This window comes from Rhipicephalus microplus, chromosome 3 (genome assembly GCF_043290135.1).
Source record: "Rhipicephalus microplus isolate Deutch F79 chromosome 3, USDA_Rmic, whole genome shotgun sequence".
Classification (NCBI taxonomy): domain Eukaryota; kingdom Metazoa; phylum Arthropoda; class Arachnida; order Ixodida; family Ixodidae; genus Rhipicephalus; species Rhipicephalus microplus.
Genome location: NC_134702.1, coordinates 179,991,952 through 180,017,646, shown reverse-complemented (window position 1 = coordinate 180,017,646; position 25,695 = coordinate 179,991,952). Strand labels below are relative to the sequence as shown.

The 25,695-nt window shown below is 46.2% G+C and overlaps 1 protein-coding gene across 6 annotated transcripts in view; it reads left to right on the top strand.

Annotated features, from left to right (window-relative positions):
- The first annotated feature begins 1,115 nt into the window (after window positions 1-1,115).
- Window positions 1,116-25,695, top strand: part of LOC119185074 (uncharacterized) — a 77,892-nt gene continuing 53,312 nt past the window's right edge. For 2 of the 6 annotated variants that reach the window (XM_075890603.1, XM_075890602.1), the window contains exon 1: window positions 1,332-1,470. Coding sequence is in view for 3 of the 6 variants with exons in the window: in XM_075890607.1 (XP_075746722.1) it covers window positions 1,198-1,470 (273 nt within the window). In the remaining 3 variants the exon portion in view is untranslated. Of the gene's footprint in view, window positions 1,471-25,695 lie in introns of all 6 variants that reach the window. The other 4 variants (XM_075890607.1, XM_037434201.2, XM_075890601.1 and 1 more) reach the window with 4 other exon arrangements.

The following is a 25,695-nucleotide window of genomic DNA, read 5'->3' as shown; positions in this document are numbered from 1 at the left end:
AAGCCCAACCCATATCGCCTTGTACAGCCTCGTTTGTAGTCTTACTGTGAGCTCCCAGAGCTAACCTGCCGACTGCCTTTTGGTTAACCTCCAGCCCCGACAGGATATCTGACTTTAAGCATAATACGGCATTAGAGAACGTGAGCGCCGGCACCATTACCCCTTTCCAGATGCCTCGTACTACCTCGTACTTATTGTGTCCCCAAAGTGCTCTATGTTTCATTACTGCTGCATTCCGTCTCCCTTTCAGTCTGAGGTGTTCTTCATGAGCATTCAGGTAGTCTTTTCCTTCATTAAGCCAGATCCCCAAGTATTTGTACTTATTTACTAATGGTATGGCTTCCTGTTGTATCCTTATTGGTGCTACATGAGCTTCCTCGTTGAACACCATGACTCCAGATTTCTGTGGGTTAAAATGTAGGCCTAGGTACGTTGCCTCATCACCACAAATGTCAGCCAGTTTTTGAAGTTCTTCCGCATTATCCGCCAGCAGCACTATATCGTCTGCGTACATCAATCCCGGAATCCGTTGCTCCACTAACACTCCATTGCTTCGGTGTGACAAATCAAAGCCCAATCCACTCTCCTCTAGTCGTCTTTCCATTCCTCTAATGTACAGTGTGAACAGCAATGGCGAAAGAGGGCACCCCTGTTTTAAACCTCTTCGAATGTACACGGGCTCTGTGTATGTACGCCCTTCCCATGTAATGTGTGCCTTGTTACCCTCATATATTTCCCTTAGCAGCCCTACAAATTCCGACCCAATCCCCTCCTCTTCCAGTATATGCCACAGCAATCCCCTGTCCACGTTGTCATAGGCACCCTTTATGTCCAGAAACAGTAGCCATGTTGGTCTGCCCTGTGCTGCCGAAATTTCGATGGTCTGGGTTATGACGAAAAGATTGTCTTCCAAGCGTCGACCCGGCCTAAATCCATTTTGCAGTTCCCCTAAAATACCGTTACTTTCAACCCACTTCAACAACTCGGCTTTGATGGCTTGTATAGCTAATCTGACTAGGTTTACCAGCGCCCTCTCTAGGTTGAATAAGTTAGTTCTCAACGCCACCGCTACCCTCTTTTTCGTTGCATTGTCAAAGGAACAGTTTCCGTTCTATAGTGGTATTCTGTGGCAGCATGGTGGGTGTATGTAGGTGTTCTGTGCTGTAGTAGCGGTCGCATGCCCTTCGTTCATTCGATATGAGGGACCTGCGGAGGCAGCGATGTTCAGTCGTTGGATGCAGACCGAGTGACTGGACAACGGAGCCGCGTCGGCACCAAGTGCCTCGCGGTGGGGCCCTACGCACTGCGTGGCTGGAGAGAATCGGCCATCCGGTGACGCACAACGGGAACCTGTACGTTTGTGGTCGACACTTCGCTCCCGAAGATTACACCATTTACCTTCGGCGGGTGGAGTCGATAAACTTCAAATCAATGCTGAGGCAGAAAGCTGTGCCGACGCTTCACCTCCCCGTGAGTATATAGTGCCGATTTCTAGAAACGATTTCACCAGCCTCACATGTAATAATTGGGGCAAGGTTCTGTTTGGCCATAGTGTACTACAATATGGGGTAGTGTGTTCAGGCACCTTCTCTAGCCATGCATCGCGTGAAGCGGCGCACGTGGACAAAAAAATCGGTTCTCAATGCGGTGCTGCTGTAGCATGGACTCGGTTCGGACTGTCACGGTGGATGGACGTGTTTTTTGAGCGCTCCCGATCGACTGCGCAGATAAGTGTTTTTTTCATGTTTTGAGCTTGTCCTTATAATTATAAGGCAGCAGTTGAAATCTTCGTAGCACTTATTTTATGGTACGGCCTTTTCGGGGGCCAGTCACCAGGTATTTATTAGATAGTGTGTGTGTTTGAATTTTTTGTTGTTTTTTTTGCCACCCCGTGGGGGAGGTGCGCGTACATTGAACACGCAAACTTTTGTAGTAAAGCTTAGACTTTATTTTTTTTCGTAGTGCAGGGTTCGAGTTTAGTAATTATCGAGTATATGGACAATTGGTGTCAGAAAGACATGGTCAAAAAGACTGTAAACTGTTAGGATGTGGAGTGGGTTTGAAAGTGGACCCAAGTGTAGAAGCGGATGGAGAAGAGGCTGATGCGAAGTGTAGGCAATGTGAGGTCGAGGAAAAAATGGAGAAAGTGATGGTTGCCCAGAGTGAACTGCTGATGAGAATCGCCGAGCTCAAGACTGCGTTAGCGACAGAGCAAGAGAAAAACGAGCGCAATGGGAGAAAGGCTGAAGTCCGCCGAGGAAGCACTAGCGAAGCTGAACAAAAGAGCGGCCTACGGTTAACCGGCAACCAGAACGGCGGAGAAGAATGAGCAAGCAAGTTTGGAAAAAACAGGTTCAGCCGGTTCAATTGTCGCAAAGCCCAGCTTCAGCGAGGTAGTGGTGGGGCTGGGAGGGGACAAAGCAGCCGGCGTCACAGGTGCAAGTAGCCCCCAGGTGAAGGACGCTCCAGCTGAAAAGTCACAGCATGTGATAATTGCTGGGGACTCGAATTCAAATCGATGCACAGAAGCCATCAAAGAGAGGGTAAGAGGTGACAAGAGGGTTGCAGTAGGGGCGTTCCCAAGACGCGAGCTGGAAGCAGTCATGAGGCAAGCGAGCGCGAAACTCAAAACTACAGGTAATAGACGATATGTCATGATAATTTCAGGCGGTTTAAATGATGTCTTAAATGAAGATACAGCAGGACTAGCAACCGCACTGGCGAAAGGCGTCGATAACATGCGCGCCACTTCTCCTCAGGTACAGGTAGTGATATTGTCACGAAGTCGTGACGTGGCCGAAGACAGGAGACTTCGTGTTGGGATTTAACTGTTTATTTGGGCGAATCTGTGCCCGGTAAACGGAAAGTCCAATTACAGCAGCAGTCTCGAACAGATAGCAGTCTCGGACTAATAGCGGCGAACAGAGCGTCGGCCTTCGATCAACAACTGACAAGCGGCGAAGCGCGTCGGCATTTATACTCTTGCCGTCGAATGTTCTAGCGTTATCGCTGGCGGTGGCGTAGGTTCCAGAACAATCTGTACCGTTCGCACAGTGGGCGGGATCTTATCGAAATGATCTACTACAGTCCGGAACCTTCTCGAAAACTGCAGGCGCGGTTTGCGCTGAGAATCGTGTGGTGTTTTGGGACGATAACAAAAACTTGGGAAATAGAACGTGGCATTGCCCCCCTCTGAAAAAAGGCATCGTCCCGATGCTTTAACTAAAGATGAAGGTACAATAATAATGCAAGAAAGTACAATGAATAAATTACAATACAGCAATAATACAAAAAAAAAACACTGTTTCAGTTTGTTAACGGGCATGAAACGGCTTGAGGTGCGCGACATGGACGACTTCAGGTCGCGATCGGCGTCGTTGAGAGTTCGTGTTGCCTTCGGGGACAACCTCGTAATCAAGTGGGCTGAGACGTCGAACCACCCTGTACGGTCCGAAGTACCGTCGCAGAAGCTTTTCACTTAGTCCACGTCGGCGTATCGGCGTCCACACCCAAACACGATCACCGGGCTGGTATTTCACGAAGCGTCGTCGAAGGTTGCAACGGTGGCTGTCGGTCGTCTGTTGATTCTTGATACGGAGACGCGCAAGTTGTCGGGCTTCTTCGGCGCGTTGAAGGTACTCGCTCACACCGAGGTTTTCTTCGTCGGTAACGTTGGGTAACATGGCATCGAGCGTCGTTGCCGGGCTCCTTTCGTAGACCAATTTGTATGGAGATATCTGCATCGTCTCCTGCACCGCCGTGTTGTATGTGAAAGTCACATACGGAAGAATGGCGTCCCACGTCCTGTGTTCGACATCGACGTACATTGACAGCATCTCGGCGATCGTCTTGTTAAGCTGTTCGGTGAGGCCGTTGGTCTGTGGGTGGTACGCTGTCGTCCGGCGGTGGTTTGTTTGGCTGTATGCCAAGATCGCTTGAGTTAAGTTGGCAGTGAATGCCGTTCCTCTGTCGGTGATAAGGACCTCCGGGGCGCCGTGACGTAGGACGATATTTTCGACGAAGAACTTGGCTACCTCGGATGCACTATCTTTTAGCAGGGCTTTTGTCTCGGCGTAGCGGGTGAGGTAGTAGGTAGCTACCACGATCCACTTGTTTCCGAAAGCCGACGTCGGGAACGGCCCCAGTAGGTCCATACCAATCTGCTGGAAAGGTCGGCAAGGTGGATCAATTGGCTGCAGAAGTCCCGCTGGCCCTGTCGGCGGTGTCTTGCGTCGCTGACAGTCCCGGCATGTCCTCACATAACGAGTGACGTCGGTGGTAAGTTTTTCTTTTGTAGAAGACCGTTTCATAGAAAGAACGACGCAAGTGCGCACTTGAATACCTTCGGGACCTCGGCGGTCCTGCCTTCGAGGTATTCTATTAAGGCCTTAAGTTCCGGGTAGGCCCGCTGTCGTTCAGCGAAGTCGTCTGTAGTTATCGTTCCCAAGAAGTAGTCGTCATCCGGATCGTCGGGTAGCGGTTGGTCGACAGGCGCACGAGAGAGACAGTCGGCGTCGGAGTGTTTTTTTGCCGGACTTGTAAATGACAGTAATGTCATATTCTTGAAGTCTCAGGCTCCATTGTGCGAGGCGACCTGAAGGGTCCTTCAAGGTGGCAAGCACACACAAGGCGTGGTGGTCGCTCACAACTTTGAAGGGCCTGCCGTACAGGTAGGGGCGAAATTTCGACGTAGCCCAGGTGATGGCGAGGCACTCCTTTTCTGTTGGGGAATAATTTGCTTCTGCTTTGGATAGCGATCGGCTGGCGTAACTATTAACCCTAAGTCCGTCAGCCCTCTGCACAAGAACGGCGCCAAGACCTACGCTGCTTGCGTCAGTATGTATATCTGTCTCGGCGAATTCGTCGAAATGGGCAAGTAACGGAGGCGTCTGGAGGCGATGTTTAAGCTCCTGGAAAGCGTGTTCCTGTGGTGTTTCCCACTTGAACTACACGTCGGCCTTGGTAAGGTTAGTGAGAGGATCGGCAATGCGGGCGAAGTTTTTCACGAACCGCCTATAATAGGCGCACAGGCCCAGAAATCGGCGCACGGCTTTCTTGTCAGTGGGCGGCGGGAAGTAGGCGATGGCGGCTGTTTTCCGTGGATCGGGACGAACTCCAGACTTGCTGATAACGTGCCCCAGAAATAAGAGCTCCTCATACGCAAATCTGCACTTTTCTGGCTTCAATGTGAGTCCGGAAGTCTTGATGGCTTGAAGTACAGTCTCAAGGCGCCGAAGATGCTCGTCGAAACTCGAGGAAAACACGACGACGTCGTCCAAGTACACAAGGCAAGTCTGCCACTTCAATTCTGCCAGTACTGTATCTATAACGCGTTGAAAAGTTGTAGGCGCTGAGCAAAGGCCGAAGGACATCACTTTAAACTCGAAGAGGCCGTCCGGTGTTATAAACGCCGTCTTCTCTCGGTCTCTTTCGTCGACTTCGATTTGCCAATAGCCAGTCTTGAGGTCCATTGACGAAAAGTACTTGGCGTTATGGAGCCGATCAAGTGCGTCGTCTATTCGTGGGAGAGGATACACGTCCTTTCTTGTGATTTTGTTCAGGCAGCGATAATCGACGCAGAAACGTAGGGTCCCATCCTTTTTCTTCTCTAACATCACGGGGGTTGCCCATGGACTCTTGGATGGCTGGATAATGTCATCCCGCAGCATTTCATCAACTTGTCTCTTCATGGCCTCACGTTCTCGCGTCGAAACCCTGTACGGACTCTGACGGAGTGGTCTGGCATTTTCTTCGGTTATGATGCGATGTTTTGTGATTGGGGTCTGCCGAATCTTCGATGACGACGAAAAGCAATCTTCGTATTGCAGGAGCAGGGCCTTGAGCTGTTCTTGCTTATCGTTCGGAAGTCTGGGATTGACGTCGAAAGCTATGGGAGGGGCTTGGTTCCTCTGAGCAGGTTCCGCAGAATCGGCGAGGGCGAAAGCACTGGTGGCTTCGACAATTTCTTCTATGTATGCGACCGTTGTTCCTTTGTTCACATGTTTGTACTCATTGCTGAAATTCGTGAGCATAATCGTTGCTTTGCCTCCCCGCAGCTCTGCAATTCCTCTTGCGACGCAAATATTTCGGGTGACCAACAGATGCTGACTGTCTTCAAAGACGCCTTCCAAGTGAGGTGATTTAGGAGCGCCGACTGAAATAATGACGCTTGAGCGAGGCGGAATGGTGACTTGTTCTTCCAGCACATTCAAGGCATGGTGTCCTGACGACGTGCGCGGCGGTAGTGCTTCTTCTGTGGATAATGTTATCGACTTTGTTTTTAGGTTGATGACAGCACCATGGAGGCATAAAAAGTCCATGCCAAGGATGACATCTCTCGAGCAACGCTGTAGGACTACAAAGTCTGTAGGATAAATACGGCCGTTAATGGTGACTCTCGCTGTGGCGTTACGTTACGCGATGACCTCCGGTTGTGCGGATTTCAGGGCCTTTACAAGCTGTCCTAACTTTCTTTAACTTCCCGGCGAACGACCCACTGATGACAGAATAGTCGGCTCCAGTATCGACGAGAGCGGTCACACTGTGGCCGTCGATAAGAACGTCGAGGTCGCTAGTTCGCCGTCTCGCATTACAGTTAGGGCGTGGCGTCGGGTCACGGCTGCGTCGGCTTGTTCCACTGCTTCCATGTTGCGTCGTCAGGCCACCTTCGGTAAGTGAGCTTTCGCCGTCAGGGCTTTGCCTGTTTGGTGTTGTGTTCGGAAAGCTCTCTCGCGTCGTCGTCGTCGTCGTCGGAGGATCTTCAGTAGTTCGTCGCACAGCAACCGCACCTCCACCGGTTGCTGCCCTTAGTTTCCCGGATACGGGCTAGGAGACCGGCCCCGCGTTGGGCCAGAGTACTGCCGGTAGTGCGGTGTCGTGCGGCGCCTGGGCGACGGCGAACGCGAAGGACTTCGTGGTGTCCACCGAGTTCCTGTCAGGTAGTCGGCGATGTCACGTGGTCGTTCTCCTGGCTGTGGACTCGGTGCATTGATGGCGAAGCCACGCAGTCCCATCTGTCGGTACTGGCAACGGCGGTATGTGTGTCCGGCCTCGCCGCAGTAGTAGCAGAGCGGGCGATGGTCAGGGGTGCGCCAGACGTCAGTCTTCCTCGGTGCACTGCGCTGGGTTGCTGGCGAACGGTATGAGGTCGGTGGGGGTGGTCGCGGCGGTGGCGTCTGTCGACGGAAGTGCGATGGGGCGGCGTTTTGGCGTGGACGGGGAGGAGCGTTGTGGCGCAGTGCAGCGGCGTAGCTCATAGCTTCCGGCTCGGGCAGCGGTGCGTGGGGAATTTGAAGCGATTGCCGAACTTCTTCTCGCACAATGTCGGCGATTGAATCCACTTGAGGCTGCCCCGAAGGCATCTATAATAGATATAGGGATATCTATAAAGGTAACGAGGTAGTTATAAAGTGGCAGAAAACAGGTATCCAAGCCTGAGGTGAAACGAGGCTTAGGCAGGGATGTCTCCTGTCACCCTTATTATTCATGATGTACCTACTAGGATTAGAGGCCAAATTAGAGGGAAGTGGACTGGGCTTCAACCTGTCTTTAGTCAAACAAGGAAAACTCATTGATCAGGCTCTACCAGCATTAATGTACGCAGATGATATGGTGCTAATGGCCGACAACAAGGAAGATTTGTAGAGATTGATGGACATCTGCGGTAATGAGGGAGATAGGTTAAATTTTGGATTCAGTAAGGAAAAATCAGCAGTCATGATTTTTAATGATAACGAAGGTAGTGAGCTTAGAATACAGGAGGTCACTCTAGAGATAACAGATAAATACAAATATCTAGGCGTATGGATAAGCAATGGGACCGAGTACCCAATGGAACACGAAATATATGTGACGACTAAAGGTAACAGGAATGCAGCAGTGATGAAAAATGGGGCACTGTGGAATTACAATAGGTATGATGTTGTGAGAGGAATATGGAAAGGGGTCATGATTCCTGGTCTGACGTTCGGCAGTGCAGTTTTGTGCATGAGATCAGAAGTTCAATCAAGATTAGAAATTAAGCAGTGTGGAATAGGGAGGCTTGCTTTAGGAGGTCATGGGAATACACCAAATCAGGGAGTAGAAGGTGATATGGGATGGACATCATTTAAGGCCAGGGAAGCTAGTAGCAAGATAAAATTTGAGAAGCGATTGAGAGAAATGGGGGAGGAGCGTTGGGCTAGGAATGTTTGCAGCTACTTCTACATGAAGAATGTCGATACAATATGGAAGAAGCGAACCAGGAAATTCCAGGAACAGCCGCGAGATGGTGCCACCTTAGCATGAGCAATACAAAATGGAGGAAGCGAACCGGGAAATTGACTGGCAAATTCTTAGGAAAATAGCAGGGGGCCAAACCAAAAAGAATTATCGGTTAAGAAGAAGCCGAAGGAAGCTGAGACCGATATGTGGAGAATTGGCATGATTAAGAAGTCCGCACTAGAGATCTATCAAACTTTTAAGCAGGAAATCGCCAAGAAAAGTATCTATGATAATACTCAGGGTTGTTCTTTACTGTTTGAGGCTAGGACGGGAGTATTGCGAACCAAGACATATCGGGCTAAATACGAAGGGGTAGACGCAGTATGCAGTGCATGTGGAGAGGAAGAAGATATTGCCGGACACTTGATAATGTTCTGTAAAGGTCTTCACCCTATAGTTCAGGATGATGGCACAGAGTTTTTCAAAGCACTGGGGTTTACGGACAGGGAGGGCAAAATAGACATTAAGCAGGTAGACTTAACTAGAAGGAGGTTATCTGATTGGTGGCTAAAGTCGAGGCATGAGTGAAAATTAAACCCTTCACTGCAAAGTACGAATCCTCAACCTCACTATTTAAAGGAAAAAAAAAAGATAAATTTAATGGTTAGTTCACTAAGTATTACGGCTAGGCGGCGTTAGCCGCCGTCTGATCTAAAGGGTACAGCCAAATTCATCCATCCATCCATTCTGGCAGCACGGAGACACGGAACACCTATGCACTACCAGTTAGAGAAGGGAAACTGTACCTTGGACAGTGCAACGAAAATAAGGGTAGCGGTGGCATTGTGTACTAACTTATCCGACCTAAAGAGGGCTCTGGTAAGCCTATCATCTTGGTGGCGCCAGCCACCGCCCGATCTAAAGGGTACAGCCATATGCATCCATCCATCATCATTGCACTAAAGCAATATGGCTGCTGCTTTGGTAGTCACGGCCATAGAGTTTCTCAAAATAACTAGAGGACACTCTTGCGCTGCGATCGTTCAGCGACCATGGGAATAATGGGTAGTACACACGTTTGCCTGGTCTTCGTACTTGCGGCTTCGTTTATTGCTGGTTACGGTTTTGTTTTGAAAGAAAAAACGAACCCTTTTGAACTTGGTGAGCCGATTTGGAAAGTAAGTCTAAAAAATAATATGGTGAAGCGCAACCGCTGAACACTTGCTGATTTTCTTTTCGTGAAAAAATAGCTCCAAGCCACACGAACACACACGGAGCGAAAAGCAGGCCAGAAGTACGAAGTTTAGACAAATTTGTGTACTACCCATCATTCCCATGCTCGATGAAACGTCGTGCATTGCAGCTCCCATATACACTAGCGCCAGAGTTCCCTCTAGTGTATATTGGGAAACTCTATGGTCACGGCCTGTTATAAAAACTTCCGACCTGCTCATGGCGTCGCTCCCCCTGTCGCCAGATTTGCTTTTGCTTGTTTAGTTTTTTTGGGGTTCTCGAAATGGCCACAGAACGCCGTGGCGCCACCACTAACCCCCATCGTGTTAGCGGCCACTTCATTCTCCGTACGCTCCCACTCGCCGCCAACACAGAGTCTGAAGTTTGCTACGTGCGATAGGTGCTCCTTTGTGAAGCTGTTGCGTGTAATTAGTTGATATACATAGTTGGCAATATCGTCAAGGGACGGCAGTAGTATAATACCATTTTCTGCGATGGTATACTGCAAGTCCAGCAGGCTACTTTCTAGGAAGGGCAACAAGTGTCGGCCGCGCTAGTAATGGGTGATTGGGAGATTGTGCATTTGGGTACACTTTGGAAGTGAATTAAACTATATTTTGAACGTTTGTTGCGTCCGACCCTTCGTGTGGAGTCTCCTTGCGTATGGAGAAAACCCACGACTGGCTTGTTAAAAGTTTGGTGTCGCCACCTCTTTAAATGATGCTTTAAACTCGAGGAGTTGCATAAAATATTTTGCCATCTGCCCCCCTCACACCAAATTCCACTTCAGAACAGCCTTTTTCCTGCCACAAAATACAAAATATCGATTCCATCACTGATAATGACTGCACATTCAATGTTGGAAATTTTAACTGGAATGTGCCTGCCAAATGAAGGTGTTTCAGTGTATGCTGAATGAAATAAACTCATTTAAATTGTGGACTTGCTTCTTAATCCTGCTTCTTGCAGTGGGAAAGCTCGCACAGGTACCGGCAATAGCTTCTGAGGAAACCACTTTTGTATCTTCAGCACCAAACATGGAATTTATGAACTTGTGTAGTAGTGAATTATATATGGGACTTGTCTAGTAAATTGCCAGGGTGAATGTGTAAACAGCATTGACATTTCGTTTCTTCGAAATTATTGCCAAACAGGCCTTCAGGATGCATTATGTGCATGATTTTGTCAACCAAGAAATTTGGAAATGCAGCCTTTGATCAGAAACAGTGCATGCATAGTAGGTATTGCTGTGTAGCTTAACATAGTTTTGCAAACTGTAAAACGTGTTGGCAGATATAAGATTTTGTGAAACAAGAAAGTGATATTGGAAAGTGGATAGTTGGAATACATAAAGTGATAAGGAGAGCAACTGATTAAGTTGGGTTTGTCTCGTAATGCTTTTAATGAAGCATATTCTCAAGATGGTGTACAAGCAGTCATGAGAAAGCGTTGTGGGCCCGCCGATGCAAGATACGTGGTAATTTTATTGAAGGTGCATCAATGATTCAACTGACTGTAACCACGATGACTAAATTTGATGGTGGACCTTTGGAAAATACTGTTGGCGCGAACTGTCGTTGTAGCGGCAAGCCGCTACGTTGCTAAAAATTTGACATGTGCAATAGCCGCACGTTTACGTCGCCTTAAGTTTGCTTGACCCTGACAGTTGCAATTATCGCTCCTCACACACCCTTCGCATCTGTACAGCGTGGGAATGGTGCGTCTTAAAACGAAAGTTCTTGCAGCGGCAACGAGTTGGTCTTGAAGACAGGCGACAGCGTGAGTCCAGCAGGGCAGAATGCCCTGCGGAGACTCCTGTCTCAAGATGTGCCGTCAACCCCTGAATTACTTTTCCACAGCTGATGCGAGGCTCTGTGAAGCGAATTTAGAAATGTAACAGTTGTATTGCCCACTTCATTTTTAGTATATTATTTGTTTTTGCGGCCTACGTGTTCCCGACCGTCTGTTGGCCGTCTGACGGAAAGTCGGCTGATCAACATCAATTCCACTCAACTCCTCTGCCCATTATGACCAGCGTGTTGCCTCGAGATATTAAACACCATGAATAAGTCAGCGCACGCATTAAAAGCAGAAACACACACACACACACTCATGAATGCACGCACCAGTGCGCGGGGACTTCGCCGCGCGCTCATGCAAACGAGGGCGCATCGTCTGCTGTGTGGGTAAGTTTTGGCGGCATCTGGGAGCACTTTTGGTCCCTACACATCAATTTTGAGGCCCATACGCCGCCGTACAGGAGCGCACCGATGAGCAGGTCGGAAGTTTATTTAGGAGGTCGTGTTGGTAGTGGGTGCGAGGGGCCGCAATGCGCGCCCGCAGGTTTATGGGCGTTTTTTCGCTGCTATTGTGGGGTGGTATTCGTGCACAAGGCACCCTAGCGTTAACATAAATATTTCTGCTATGCCGCCAGGTGACCTAGCGGCCTCAACTGGCAAAAAACACGCCAAGCAAGTCGGCTTACATTGTTTATTGACAATCGTGAATGCAGCAAAATACATGTAATCAAGGAACACTGTCTCTCACAGAGTTGAACAATACATGCAAAAAAAATGGTGATAGCCATCTGTTTAATAAAATTACCCGCTGAAATTGTGCAACTTTGACCCGGCAACTTTGTCTCTGGGCTCGTTCAGTCAGACGATATTTACACTGCACACCCCTTGCACTGTACTTGGTACTGTGCTGCCCATTGGCTTTCTGACCACACATGCTCTCAAAGGTTGCAGTGTCAGTACGATTAGCCCGAGCCGCAATATGATATTTGACAACGCATTGGCGAGAAGCACATCGCGTTGAATAAAAAGAAATGACCCCACGCTTTTGTGCTAGGTATCCCTGTACATAACATCTCAATATTGTGTTTAGAATCTGTGTTCTTACCTGCTCGTGGGATCTTTTTACAACTAACTAGATCAACTTACAATTGTGGTAAGCAAGTGCATCCTGAAAAAACATTTACAGGATCATGTTGAAAAGGAAACTTGGTTTACGCTTCAAAAGAGGTAAAAGGGTTGCAGTGACAGGCATTTTAATTGAGTAACAGTTGGCGAATAATGAAAGCCTGAGTCAAAAAATTTCAGCAAGTCAACATTCCTATTAAAATTGTCACGGATGACAAGAAAATTAGCTACCCGTGCCCTTGCTCGCCTACTGTAGATCAGCTGACACACGAGATGGAGGATGCCTGTTGGTGCTCCCAAAAGCACTCATTCGTAAAAAAGAAATTATGCACCAGTGGATAGCACGCGAAATACACTGCACATGACATATACACATACAATAGAGACATCTGGAACACTAGACAGCTGAGAAGTGCTGGAAGTTATGGTAGCAATGTTAGAAAAATAGGCAGTGAATAATCATTGCAATCAAATCTGCATAACAAAATTTTCTATGATGTTTATTCACAAAGTAAGGGCCATTTCTTAATCTTTAAGTATTTGCACATCAGGCTGAAGAGTTATGTGCACAGCACAATCTGCCATTTCTCAGCGAAAGTACTAAAGTGATTGTTCTGGCTTAGTAGTTATCTGCTCGACGGGGAACGCAGACACCAATGTTAGTGAATATTGTTGCTCTCACCTGTCGTGGGGTGCACACTGAATTTATATTTATGCATGCAAAAAAATCACTAGCTTTTCCAATTCACGAGGAGTTGTGCCCAGTTCATGGACCAACTGTGAGGAGTGAAACAAGTGTCGGAACACATTGTTGAGGCTTCCGAAATGGCTGCACAAATGTGTACGAAAAAGAGTGGAGCACCACGCCAAGCATCCAGACCAACCAAACTGTTCAAGTGGACAGAATATTGCAATAGATTGAGGACTAACACTTACTGGTCTGTAAGACAAAGTTCCCCTTGTTGGCCTCACTACAATTTGCACAATTGTAGCCAATATGTTCTGATATCAGAAAGCTAGGTTCTAGAAATGTTTACCGACCAACTCAAACACTAAAGAACATCAAGTGGATGAGCGTTTCTGGACTGCAACCGATAAAACAGGGATGATTTGTTTTCGCACACTGTTGCACAGGTGACGACGCTTCATAATGTACGCAATTGCAGAAAACACACAGTGGTGCCATCACTTCTTTTCACAAAAACTGAAAAAAATTTAAGCAGTTTGCTTACTCCAGTTAGAAAATGATGGCTACCGTTTTCCAAGTCAAAATGGGAAATTTTAGTCTTTAATTTTATAAAATTGTGGGCCACACGTACAGCTTAAATATACTGTGAAACACTAACCACAGTAATAAGTACGATAAACATTGATGACGTCACTAATTCTCATCCAGAATCGGCCTCCTACATGACAACATGCATCCTTACACTACAATCAGAACCTATGGGAAGATCGTATATTCTGGTAGGGAACACTAATTGCTCGCCCTGCTGTCTTGTGCCAGCACTGTGTGATATTTCCTCTTCTTTCACTCGAAACAGTGGCTTGGGGTACAATTTGAAGACAGTGAGAAATTTAAGATCACTGTTCACAACAGGTTCAATTACCAAGCAGCGATCTTTTATTCAGATTGACTAAAGAAACTACTGCGACAGTACAAGAAGCACTAAGAAGTTAGCGGTGATTCTGTAGAAAAGTGAAGTAGGTTTTTGTTAAACTAAGCCCACCAATAAAAACTTTTGCTAATGAATATTTACTTGCTTGGAACCAAATGGCCCTTACTTTTTGAATGACCTTCAAAGTTTTTATGTTTTGCATTGACTTTTTGAATGACCTTCAAAGTTTTTATGTTTTGCATTGACAGATGAATGAATTATTTTTTTTTTCCTTTTTTTTTTGTTCCAATGGTGCATAGTCATCAAAGACACTGCTCAAACAATGAACGGCAGAAGCTGATATCACATTTTTATTCTTCACTACTTTCTAACGGTCTGCCTCACTTTTAACATGGCTATCATTTGGGTTTGGGTTTATTTTGCCTGGGGAACCCCCAACACAAAAAGTTGGGGGTTCCCCAGGCAAAAAAGCTGTTGAAAAACAGTTTGAAGGGACCTGGGGGACCGTACAGTCAGCAGCGAATAAAAAGTATAACTAACACGACATGATACAACTTATACAACTTGACAAGACATAATAGCATCGGTACATAGCAAAGTAAATATAAGGAGGTACAACAAAAATGCACAGATACAGTGAAATGAATGTAACAGGGAAATGCATCAGAAATTAAAATGCACCCATATAACTAGGATAACTGCACATACCGAAAATGCAAACGTGTGAACGTATAAAAAATGCAATGCAAGAACAGTCTTGCAGTGACAGTTAATGAGGTTATGCTGTTACGGCTGCACAGTCATTTAATAGGAAAAGTCTTATTTGTTTTTTAAATCTATGGAATGGGATATCAAAATTTATTCGTGAAGATACACAATTTATTAGTGCAGGTGTCTGATAAGTGAGGGCTGACCTTCCGTAGTTCGTAAGTGTTCTTGGTATTGGTGTCTGTGTATTACATAGTGGATAACGTCTTGATGTTGCATGTGCCATGTCTATCAGATCATGTTTCTGTATGTGCAGGAGGAGTTTATAATCGTATAATTTGGTTGCTTTAAGCAAATTATTCTTAACAAATAAATTAACTTAACAAATGCAAAACTACTCCTTCTTGCTAGATATTTCACAGCAATATCAAGGAAATAGCTATTAGTAGACATTCAAATTATCAACATGTACAAACACTGGCCAACTTTGATTATACCTACTGAGTGCACTCAGTCATTGTTCTGTTAAAAATTAACAAACCTTTAATAAATGCCTTGTCATGAGTCAGGTATTTTGCATACAACAAATAATATTACAGTAAAAGTTCATTATTTGAAATCGGTTAAGTAAAAGCACAGAGCCCTGTGTATTTCTATTGGGGGAAATCTCTCGACGATTTGAGCACATTGGTATCATTGGATTTGAGCACATTGAGCCCCTTGTTTTCGTTGCTGCTCGCACAAGTCTGTTCAGAGTGATCATAACATTTTGCAAAAACAAACCAAACTAAATTAACGAGAAATGGAAAACAACTGAGCAACAGCATTTCCGAGCAGATGAGATTTCGGATGCTGAACTGGAGCCCTTGGACAAGCTAGGAATGTTAGTCATGGAGTTACAGTGGAATAAATGCAAGCAAATACAAATTACTGATTATTTTTCATTTTGATTGCGTTAACTCTGTCATGTAAACAAACATGTTTTTGAAGCATAAGCACTGTCATATGTTTCAACATTAGGGCTCAGTGCTTGCGTGCATGTCGGTGCTTGTTTTTGGCGTATCATCAGCCTGATAACACCCATTGCAGGACAAAGGCCTCTCTCATGATCGGACAATTAACTTGGTCCTGTGTTTTCTGCTGCCACATTATACGTACAAAGTTTTTAATATCATTGGCCCACCTAACCTTCTGCTTTCACTTCATGCGTTTTACTTCTCTGTGAATCTAGTCAGTTACCCTTAATGACCAGTGGTTATTCTGCCTGGGTACTACGTGCCCAGCTTACGTCCATTTCTTCTTCTTGATTTAAACTACGATATCTTTAACACCGATTTGTTCCCTGACCCACTCTGCTCTCTTCTTGTGTCTTAAAGTTACAACTATCTTTTTCCTTTCCATCTCTCACTGCGTCGTCCTCAATTTAAGCTGCACCCTCTTTGTAAGCCTCCAAAGGTAAGTACGGGCAAGACGCAACTGTTATATACGTTCCTCTTGAGAGTTAGTGACAGATTATCATTCATGGTTTGAGAATGCTTGCCGAATGTGATCCACCCATTATACTTCTTCCTTATTCTTCTAGGTATTTTACTGTCATGGTTCAGCTCCGCGATTGCCATCTCTGCAGGACATGTCTTGCTTAATGAAGGCACGAGTTCTTGAGTAATTTTTTTTTAATACTTTGATAGTGTGACTCCCAACATGCACACGATCCCCGCAGGGGCGCCTGCGCAAGTAGGCGTTTGGTGTGTAGCGACACCACGGACCCGAGCTAACGGGGGAGTTTCGGCTCCCTCCCACGCCTAGCCGTGCGTGGCTTTGCCGTGTCCGGGGAAAAGGGGATCCTGGGGGTTGAGCCGACGCTGGGTGATTGGACCTTTAAGGCCCCCCGGCAGAGGCAACACACCCCTTTGGCCCCGGCTTCACGTAGACGGCACCCCTGGGCTGACCCACCCAGGGGAAATCGGCAGTCGCCTTTTCCTATCTCTCTCTCCCTACATCTTCGTCTTTATCTCTCACTTTTTATCTGTCCTGTCTTCTCCTCTCTTCTGTTTACTTCCAAACTTCCTGGCGGCTAGGGTTAACCCTGTGCAAATAGCCTACCTTGGTCTAGGCGCATTGGGTTATAGTAGCGTTGTACGGCTGGCGTCTGCAGGTTTTAGCACCCGCAAACTTGTAGCGTCCCCTCGTTGGGCTCCGTGGTGGGTGGCCGCCAACGCTTCTGAAGAAAATTAAACTGGAATGCATAGAGCGTTTCCCTTGTTAAATGATCGTACCGCCTTAAAGCGTGTACGCACCGAAGACTTGGGCTTTTTCAAACGATCAAGTGAAAACTTCCCCCATTTTCATGTTATACATAGTGAGATAAGCAGCAAGCAAGCCAGAACCGTGTCACCCTTTGTAGTAGCCAGATGTCTCACAGAAACTCTTGGAGCCGGGTACAAAGTTACCAAAATGGCCAGCGGAGACCTCCTCCTTGAAGTTCGAGAAAAAGAACAGTTTGAAAAGCTACAGAATCTATCAACTTTTGGTGACACTCCCATCACTGTAACGCCACACAGATCCATGAACACAACCCGTGGAGTAGTATCTGATGCTGATTTGCTCAGCTTGTCTGAAGAGGAACTTCTGGAGGGGTGGAAGAGTCAGAATGTGACCAATGTACAAAGGATCACCATTAGAAGAGACAACAAGGCAACTCCAACAAAACATCTAATACTCACGTTCGCTTCCAGTAATCTCCCAGAAAGTATTCAAACAGGCTACACAAAGACCTCGATCAGACCATACATACCTAACCCACGTCGTTGTTTTAAATGCCAGAAGTATGGCCACGGCTCACAAAGCTGTCGTGGTCACCAAACTTGTGCACAATGTGGAGTGTCAGGCCACAATTCTGACAATTGCGAAGAACCATCACACTGTGTGAACTGTGGTGGAAATCATGCCGCATACTCACGGTCTTGCTCATTTTGGAAGAAAGAAAAAGAAATAATCACTCTTAAAGTCAAAGAAAACATCACATTTAAGGAAGCAAGACGAAGAGTGTCGCCATTTTACGGCACAACATATGCTGATGCGGCGCGTCAGGGGGCAACGCCGCACCAGCCCTCGCCACCGCTTCGGCCTGCGCAGAGCGAGCCGTCGGCTGTGGCACCTGCCCCCAAGGCGGCTGTAGCCCAGGCTACACCGCCTACTCCCAAACAGAGACCGGAGACTCCAGAGTCTTCGGGTCTCAAGGCCTCCCCTCACCAGGCGAGGCCCAAAATCCAAACTAACAGCCCGCACGTGCGGGCATCCAGTGCCTCCGAGGAGGCAATGGATACGTCGGCACCCTTGGTGCCGAAAGAGCGGCGTGGCTCCTTAGAGCGCGCCAAGAAAATAAAAAAGCAAATAACAGGGCCTGGTGACGGCCCTGTTAAGTGAACTCAAACTCCCCGTCTAAACAGCCACTCGCTTTTCGTACACACAGCATTATTTTACATTCACCTTGAACACTCAAATTATACAATGGAACGTCAGGGGCCTTCTCAGAAACCTTGACGACATGCAAGAACTCCTACACGAACACTCACTAAAAGTGCTGTGTGTACAAGAAACACACCTTAATTCAAAACACACAAATTTCCTTCGCAAATACGTTATTTTTCGAAAGGACCGTGATGATGCCATGACATCACCGGAGGTGTTGCCATCATAGTGAATCAAGGAATTGCATGCACACACTTACAACTCCAAACATCCCTTGAGGCAGTGGCTGTTCGAGCGGTTCTTTTTGATAAACTGATCACAATCTGCACTATTTACATTCCTCCTAGCTATCAGCTGCAGAAAAGTGAGTTACACTCTCTAATTGATGAACTTCCGGAGCCTTATGTTCTCCTTGGAGACTTTAACGCGCATAGTAGGCTATGGGGTGACTCTCGGTATGACGCGCGAGGTCGACTGATCGAACAGTTCCTTCTCTCGTCGAGCGCGTGTCTCCTGAATCGAAAAGAACCAACCTATTATAATATCGCCAATAACACCTACTCCTCCATAGACCTAAGCATAGCATCTCCATCTCTCGTCCCTCTACTCCAGTGGAATGTCGTCACTAATCTGTACGGAAGTGACCACTTCCCCGTAGTCTTGAGCACAACTACAGTAACCGAGTGCCCACCACGTGTTTCCAAGTGGCTAATAAACAGAGCCGACTGGGAGCAGTTTTATACTATCGCTAGTCTAGGTTGGAATGACATCTGTACTTCGAACATTGATGTTGCTGTGAACTACTTCACAGCGTTTTTGATTGATGCTGCTACAAAATGCATCCCACAAACAAATGGACAACCTGGAAAACGACGTGTGCCATGGTGAACTCTGAATGCCGAAACGCGCGCAAACAGCAAAACAGAGCTTGGAGGCTGCTTCGGAACTCACCGACAGCCGAAAATCTTGAAACCTTCAAGAAAATAAAGTCTCAAGGCAGGAGAACGCGTCGGCAGGCCAGAAGAGAAAGCTGGCAGAAGTTTTTATCAGGGGTTAATTCATACACACAGGAGGCTAAAGTCTGGAACATGGTCGGTAGGATAGCAGGAAAACAAGTACACACACTTCCCCTCGTAAACACTCAGGGTGAAACCTTGGAAGATCAGGCTAACTTCCTCGGTGCACACTTCGAACAGGTATCCAGCTCGTGCCACTATACTGACACTTTCCAAAAATACAGAACAAGAATAGAAAAGCAGAAACTCGAACACAAATCCACTAGATACGAGGCATATAACCAAGCTTTCAGTCTAGCTGAGCTCCAAACATCTCTAAACTCCTGCAGTACTTCCGCCCCAGGTTCAGACCGTGTGATGTATGAAATGTTAAAAAACCTACCAAACGAAACCCGAAAAACCTTACTTTGTTTGTACAATGCTATTTGGTCTTCTGGCACTATTCCTACCTCCTGGAAAGAGGCGATTGTTATTCCGATTTTGAAAGAAGGCAAGAACTCATCTTTAGCTTCGAGTTACAGGCCGATTGCACTTACAAGCTGCTTGTGCAAAGTCTTCGAAAAAATGATAAACGGCCGACTTGTACACTTTCTTGAAACAAACAATTTGCTCGACCCATTTCAGTGCGGGTTTCGAAAGAGTAGATCCACGACAGACCACCTTGTTCGTATCGAGGCACAGATCAGAGACGCTTTCGTTCGTAAACAATATTTTCTCTCTGTATTCCTCGATATCGAAAAGGCTTATGATACAACATGGCGTTTCGGAATTCTAAGAGACCTGTCCCACCTTGGCGTACGCGGAAGAATGTTTCACATAATCGAAAGTTACCTGTCAAACCGGACATTCCGTGTCCGAGTAGGCACGGTTCTTTCCCAAACTTTCGTTCAGGAAACAGGCGTGCCACAAGGTGGTGTACTTAGCTGCACACTTTTTCTCATCAAGATGAATTCCTTGCACTTGTCCATCCCTCGCAATATGTTCTATTGTACATATGTCGACGACGTTCAGCTTGGCTTCAAGTCATGCAACTTGGCCATGTGTGAGCGGCAGGTTCAGCTTGGTTTAAATAAGGTCTCCAAATGGGCAGATGAAAACGGATTTCGACTTAACCCACAAAAAAGCACGTGTGTCTTGTTCTCTCGAAAGAGAGGCATGCACTCGGAACCCGACATTCAACTGAACGGGCAACAACTGTCCGTCAAAGCCGAGCATAAATTCTTAGGCTTAATCTTGGACAACAAGTTGACCTTCGTACCCCACATAAAGTATTTAAAAACAAAATGTTTAAAAGCCATGAATGTTATAAAAGTGTTGTCACGTACTACGTGGGGTAGTGACAGGAAATGCCTCATGAACCTGTATAGAAGCCTTATTCGTACCCGCTTAGATTATGGAGCCATTGTTTATCAGTCAGCGACTCAAAGTGCTTTGAAGATGCTGGATCCCGTGCACCATTCGGGCATCCGCCTTTCTACGGGTGCTTTTCGCACCAGCCCCGTAGAAAGCCTTTACGTTGAGTCAAATGAGTGGTCCCTTCATCTGCAAAGAACCTACATGTCCTTTGTATATTTCCTTAAGGTGAAAGCAGACAAGAGGCACCCCTCAAACTCTACAATTAATGACTTATCGAGCTTCATTCTTTTTCAAAACAGGCCTTCAATGAGGCAGCCCTTCTCAGTTCGCCTGAAGGGTCTAGCTGAGGACACTGGAGTGTCACTCGAACACAGTTTAATGGCTCCTGTTGCATACCCGCCACCGTGGCAGTGGCAGACTATAGATCGCGATGTGTCTTTTTTAGAAGTTACAAAACATGCGCCTATTGCCCATATTCGAACATACTTCTTGGAACTTCAACACAAATACACACGTCCTGAGTTTTTTACAGATGCCTCTAAGTCTAACTCTTCTGTGTCCTACGCTGCTGTTGGCCCTTCCTTTTCGGATGCTGGCCCTCTACATCCAGGCACAAGTATCTTCACAGCGGAAGCTTACGCGATACTTGTGGCAGCTAAACACATCAAACAATCACAAATACAAAAAGCAGTAATTTATACAGACTCCCTCAGTGTGGTAACGGCTCTGCACAGTCTTAAAAAACAAAAAAACCATGTCCTCGTTTCACTTTACTCCATTTTATGCACCCTCTACACACTCAACAGACATGTTGTTGTGTGCTGGGTGCCAGGGCACCGTGAGATTCAAGGCAACGTGATGGCGGATCAGCTTGCTGCATCCGCCCACGAAAGCACCGCCGTTACACCGACATCAATCCTGGCCCTTGATCTTAAGCCGTCTCTCAAACGAAAACTCAGGGACTACTGGCAGAGCAAGTGGGATACACAGACACAAAACAAACTACACGTTATCAAGCCACACCTTGGCCATTGGCCACCAGTATCAAAATCGCGTCTAACAGAGGTAACACTAACAAGACTCAGGATAGGACACACATACACGACACACACACACCTTTTGTCTGGTGGCAATCCACCATTGTGTGACAGATGTGGTGAATACTTAACCGTCCTTCACATGTTAATTCAGTGTAAACACTTAGAAACTCTTAGAAAACAACATTTTCCAATACTCTACCGACAACATATACCTTTACACCCTGCAATGTTTGTCGGTAGGGAACCACTTTTTAGTCATAATTCATTGTTAGCGTTTTTAAAAGAAATTCACAGCTTTCATGTCATATACCCGGGCACACCGCAGCATGACCTCTCCAGAGAGGTTTTTGCTGCGGTGGCTACACAAAAAACACATGCCTCACGGCCCTTGGACGCAAGGGTTTGAACGAGTGAGGCACTTGTGCTATTGCCATACATATCCACCATCGTCTTTTATTATCACCAACTTTTGTCATCTGTTCACATCACACACACCTTTCACGGCATGGTCATGATTTTATTACTTGTATGTTTTTACCCGCCTTACTGCGAGGAATTTTATGGCCCTTATACAGCCGCTTATCACAATCATTGTCCATATTTTTAGTAAGATGAACTGGCGCTCTTTGGCCGTGAATCGGCCCTTGCGCCATAAAACATCAAACATCATCATCAACATGCACACGATATCAGTAACTGTTTGAACATTACTATAGCTGTACCTACCACTGCCTTGCAACAGTCCTTACATTCACAGCAATCTGTACACAATGTGAAAAAGAAGTGCTGCTAAATATGAACTACTACAAGCCCATTTGTTACCTAGTTATATGTGATACTCTATGCAAAATTTGACATGTAGCGTGAAGTACAGTATGTACACCCCATGACATGCACTGTCCCAGAATTTTGAAGCCTGCACATTTTCGGTAAACTGAGTAAGTCTTAAAGCAAGAAACAACAATCTGTGCACCCAATTTTATACAGCTTGAACATACCGTACGCTATTACTGCTTTTTGGTATAAGGCTTCCATTTGTCCGCCTGGTATATTGGTGTCACATGGGGCTGTCACTATGGCAACTGTAGAGCTTCTTACGACTGGATGTGGGCAGCTTGGAAATCAATGGTCTCTCTTTAGTCCAGTTTCCTGAGAAGAAAAAAAAAACAGACTCATGAGCATGGTAAGACAGAAATAGTTGAACAAATTATAGTCAATAAAGTGACTTCAACCATACCTTGCGAGGATTTTGGCCCATGAGCTTGCTTTCAGTGATGACACATTCTCCGCTGACTTGAAGTAGGTTCAGAGTGATGAGGCATCCAAGCGTACACTGATATGAGCAGTTTCTTGGAGACTGTGGTTGGGTTGTAAGAAAAAAAAAAACAGTCCTGGTTACTCTGGTAGAAGCGTGGACAGATTGGTGATGCATGACTAAAAAAATGTATATGGGAACAGTGCATATAAGAAAGGTAGTGTAGACGTTGATGTTTTTTTGTGAATTTGCCTTGTGGGTAGTATTATAATAAATTTGTTTTAGTGACGTTCTTCAGAGGACAAAGGTAGGTAATTCCCCGACTGGATGGACTATATAGTTCATGCAAATGTGATATGCTTCATTGCAAACTTACGAAAAATGTAAAAATGCGTATATGTACTAAAGGTCCACTTGGCTCTACTATGTATAAAAATTATGACCATATCATGCAGCAGACTCATCTTGAGCAGAAGCTACAAATTTTAGCAGTAAAAATATTTTCAGCGAATGTGACAACGAAGTAAACAATCTCAAACATTCACAAGGTGTGCATCTCATTAGCTGTACGATTTGAAAAGCCTTATGAAAGGACAAGAACTGTAGCGCATGCAAAATAAAAGGGCCATGTTCAGATGCAAAGCAGCGCATTTTCACTCACCGGCAAACACGCCGACACTGTGCAAGATTATTCCGTCTTCGTAGGCAGTCTCCGAGCAATTCGCCGGCGTTGAATTTTCACGCTGGAGGCTGCGCAGCTGGACGTCGGTGAAGCACTGCAGCTGACATCGTTCACAGCCTCTAGACACGTTCGCTTTGTCATAGCAGCCCGTAAAGTCTGACACACAAGCTCGCATTGATAAATTAAAGCTGGATTAAAACGGAGATTCGCAATGCCAATCGCCAAAAAGTACCGCGGCTAACCGCGGACAATTAGAACAAATTAACCGACAGAAACGCAATCGATGCCAATGGGCTCCTGCTTTACGAGCGTCAAGATAATCTCAGTTTTTGAACTAAAACAAACACTGCTCTTGTATTATTAATAAAGGCAAAACAAAAATATTTTATTAAATTTTTTATTGAAAACGATGTAGTAACTACCTTTTAATGGTGTTTTGATACATTCTAAAATAAAAATTTTAGCCGCATTGACTGCCGCTAAGAGGGAAAATGCACACTAACTTATCTGACCGCTAGAAGAGGAGTTAGTACTTCCACTATACGTGCAAAAGCCGAAACTCGCGCCGGTCGATTTTTTCGCCCTCTACGGCCATCGCGGGAACTTGAGAGTTTCCGGGGTCTGACGGAGAAAGGAAAGGTAGGAGAGGCCCTGACGTCACTCATTGTAAAGCCGCATGGAGGAAGGAAAACTGAGGAGAGGCCCTTGCTATTCAAGCGGCAACATAAAAAGTGTGGCGAAAGTCACGTGCTTCTCCGAAATGGTTGCTATGGCAATGTGGACAAGTCGTTGATGCCCTGTCATGACCCCGTCGTCTCACGTCGTCGGCAAAGCACACCTTTGATCGGCTTGTTGTCTGTGAATCTGCATTTTTATGAGATAGTTGTGCTTGCGGATGATGTAAGGTTTTAGAAGTTCATCATTCAGTGAGTGTATGTCGTCATGGTTGCATGCGCAGCATTCAGCGTGCCATCGCGAGGGGTTTTCGAAGCCCGTGACAGCTTCGCCGAGAAGCCTTCGCGCCGCAACTTCGCTGTTAGCCATCGACATCGTGCTGGTGCACTCCTAAGCGATGAAAGGGTACATTTCTGATAACAGAACGACACCTCCGGTGGCTTTTAATGTTAGAGACAGTGGTGACCCATTTCCGTACACGACGGTTACGATTGGAAAACATTGGCCCGGTGCTCTCACTGAACGCTGCATCGTCAAGAGTAGAAACGATGTGCCTAACCCAATTGTGTTAGACACGCGAAGGCGATTTGCGAAGCTGCTTGACGTGTTCAGATTCCATTACGTTTTGTTTGAGGTGGTTTTATATAGGCCGAAGTTCTCTTCGAAGCAGTCGTATCCTAACGTCCGCCCCGCCCCACAGTAGCTTGACTGAAGTTCCGCCACGTTGGTGTGATTGTATGAAACTCTATGGTGCGAATGTTGTGACGCGCAGATGCAAAGGATAATCTGAAGGTGCAACATGCTTCTATAGGGAAAGGCCAACGCAGATGGCACTGTTAAATTATGTCTTGTATCCTCCACTTACTGGTTCACCTAAAAAAAAAAAAAAAGTCCATGGCGATTACTCTACCGAGTTGCAGTTTCTTTTTTTTGCATTCAGCTAAATAGGCTTGAAGCACGTAACTGGAAGCTTATTTGAAAAGCTCTGTAGCAACGCTTGCACTCAGTAAAAATTTGTTCTATTTCCTTTACACTCACCTGGGCAATGTACCGACGTATAAACATGCAGTCAATTTACATGTCTCTCCTATAAAGGTTGAGCATTTAAATCTGCAGCACACGCGTCATTGCGATTTCTCATGGCAGTAGGAACCGCATCCTTCCGAAGACGACCTGCCACTGGCGCGGCCCGATTGAAGTGCTCCGGTGGGAAGTGTTTTGAGCTTACAAAACACCATTTCGTTGGTTCCCAATTGCGTTTAGCTGGGTCTAATGGCCTTCACACTGAGCCTTCTCCGATGGGGATCTTTGGGAATTCTGCACGAAAGCAATTATAAATGTACCCAAATTCGCTGCCATTACTAACACATGGACAAATGGTCATGAATAAATGAAACACACATGATATCGCGACGTGGACAAAGTGAACGAAAGAAGAAACTCTGGCGTTAGCTGCACCGTTTTGTCAGCATCCTGGTTTATTGTGCTGTGTTTTATTGTGTTCAAGAAATGTC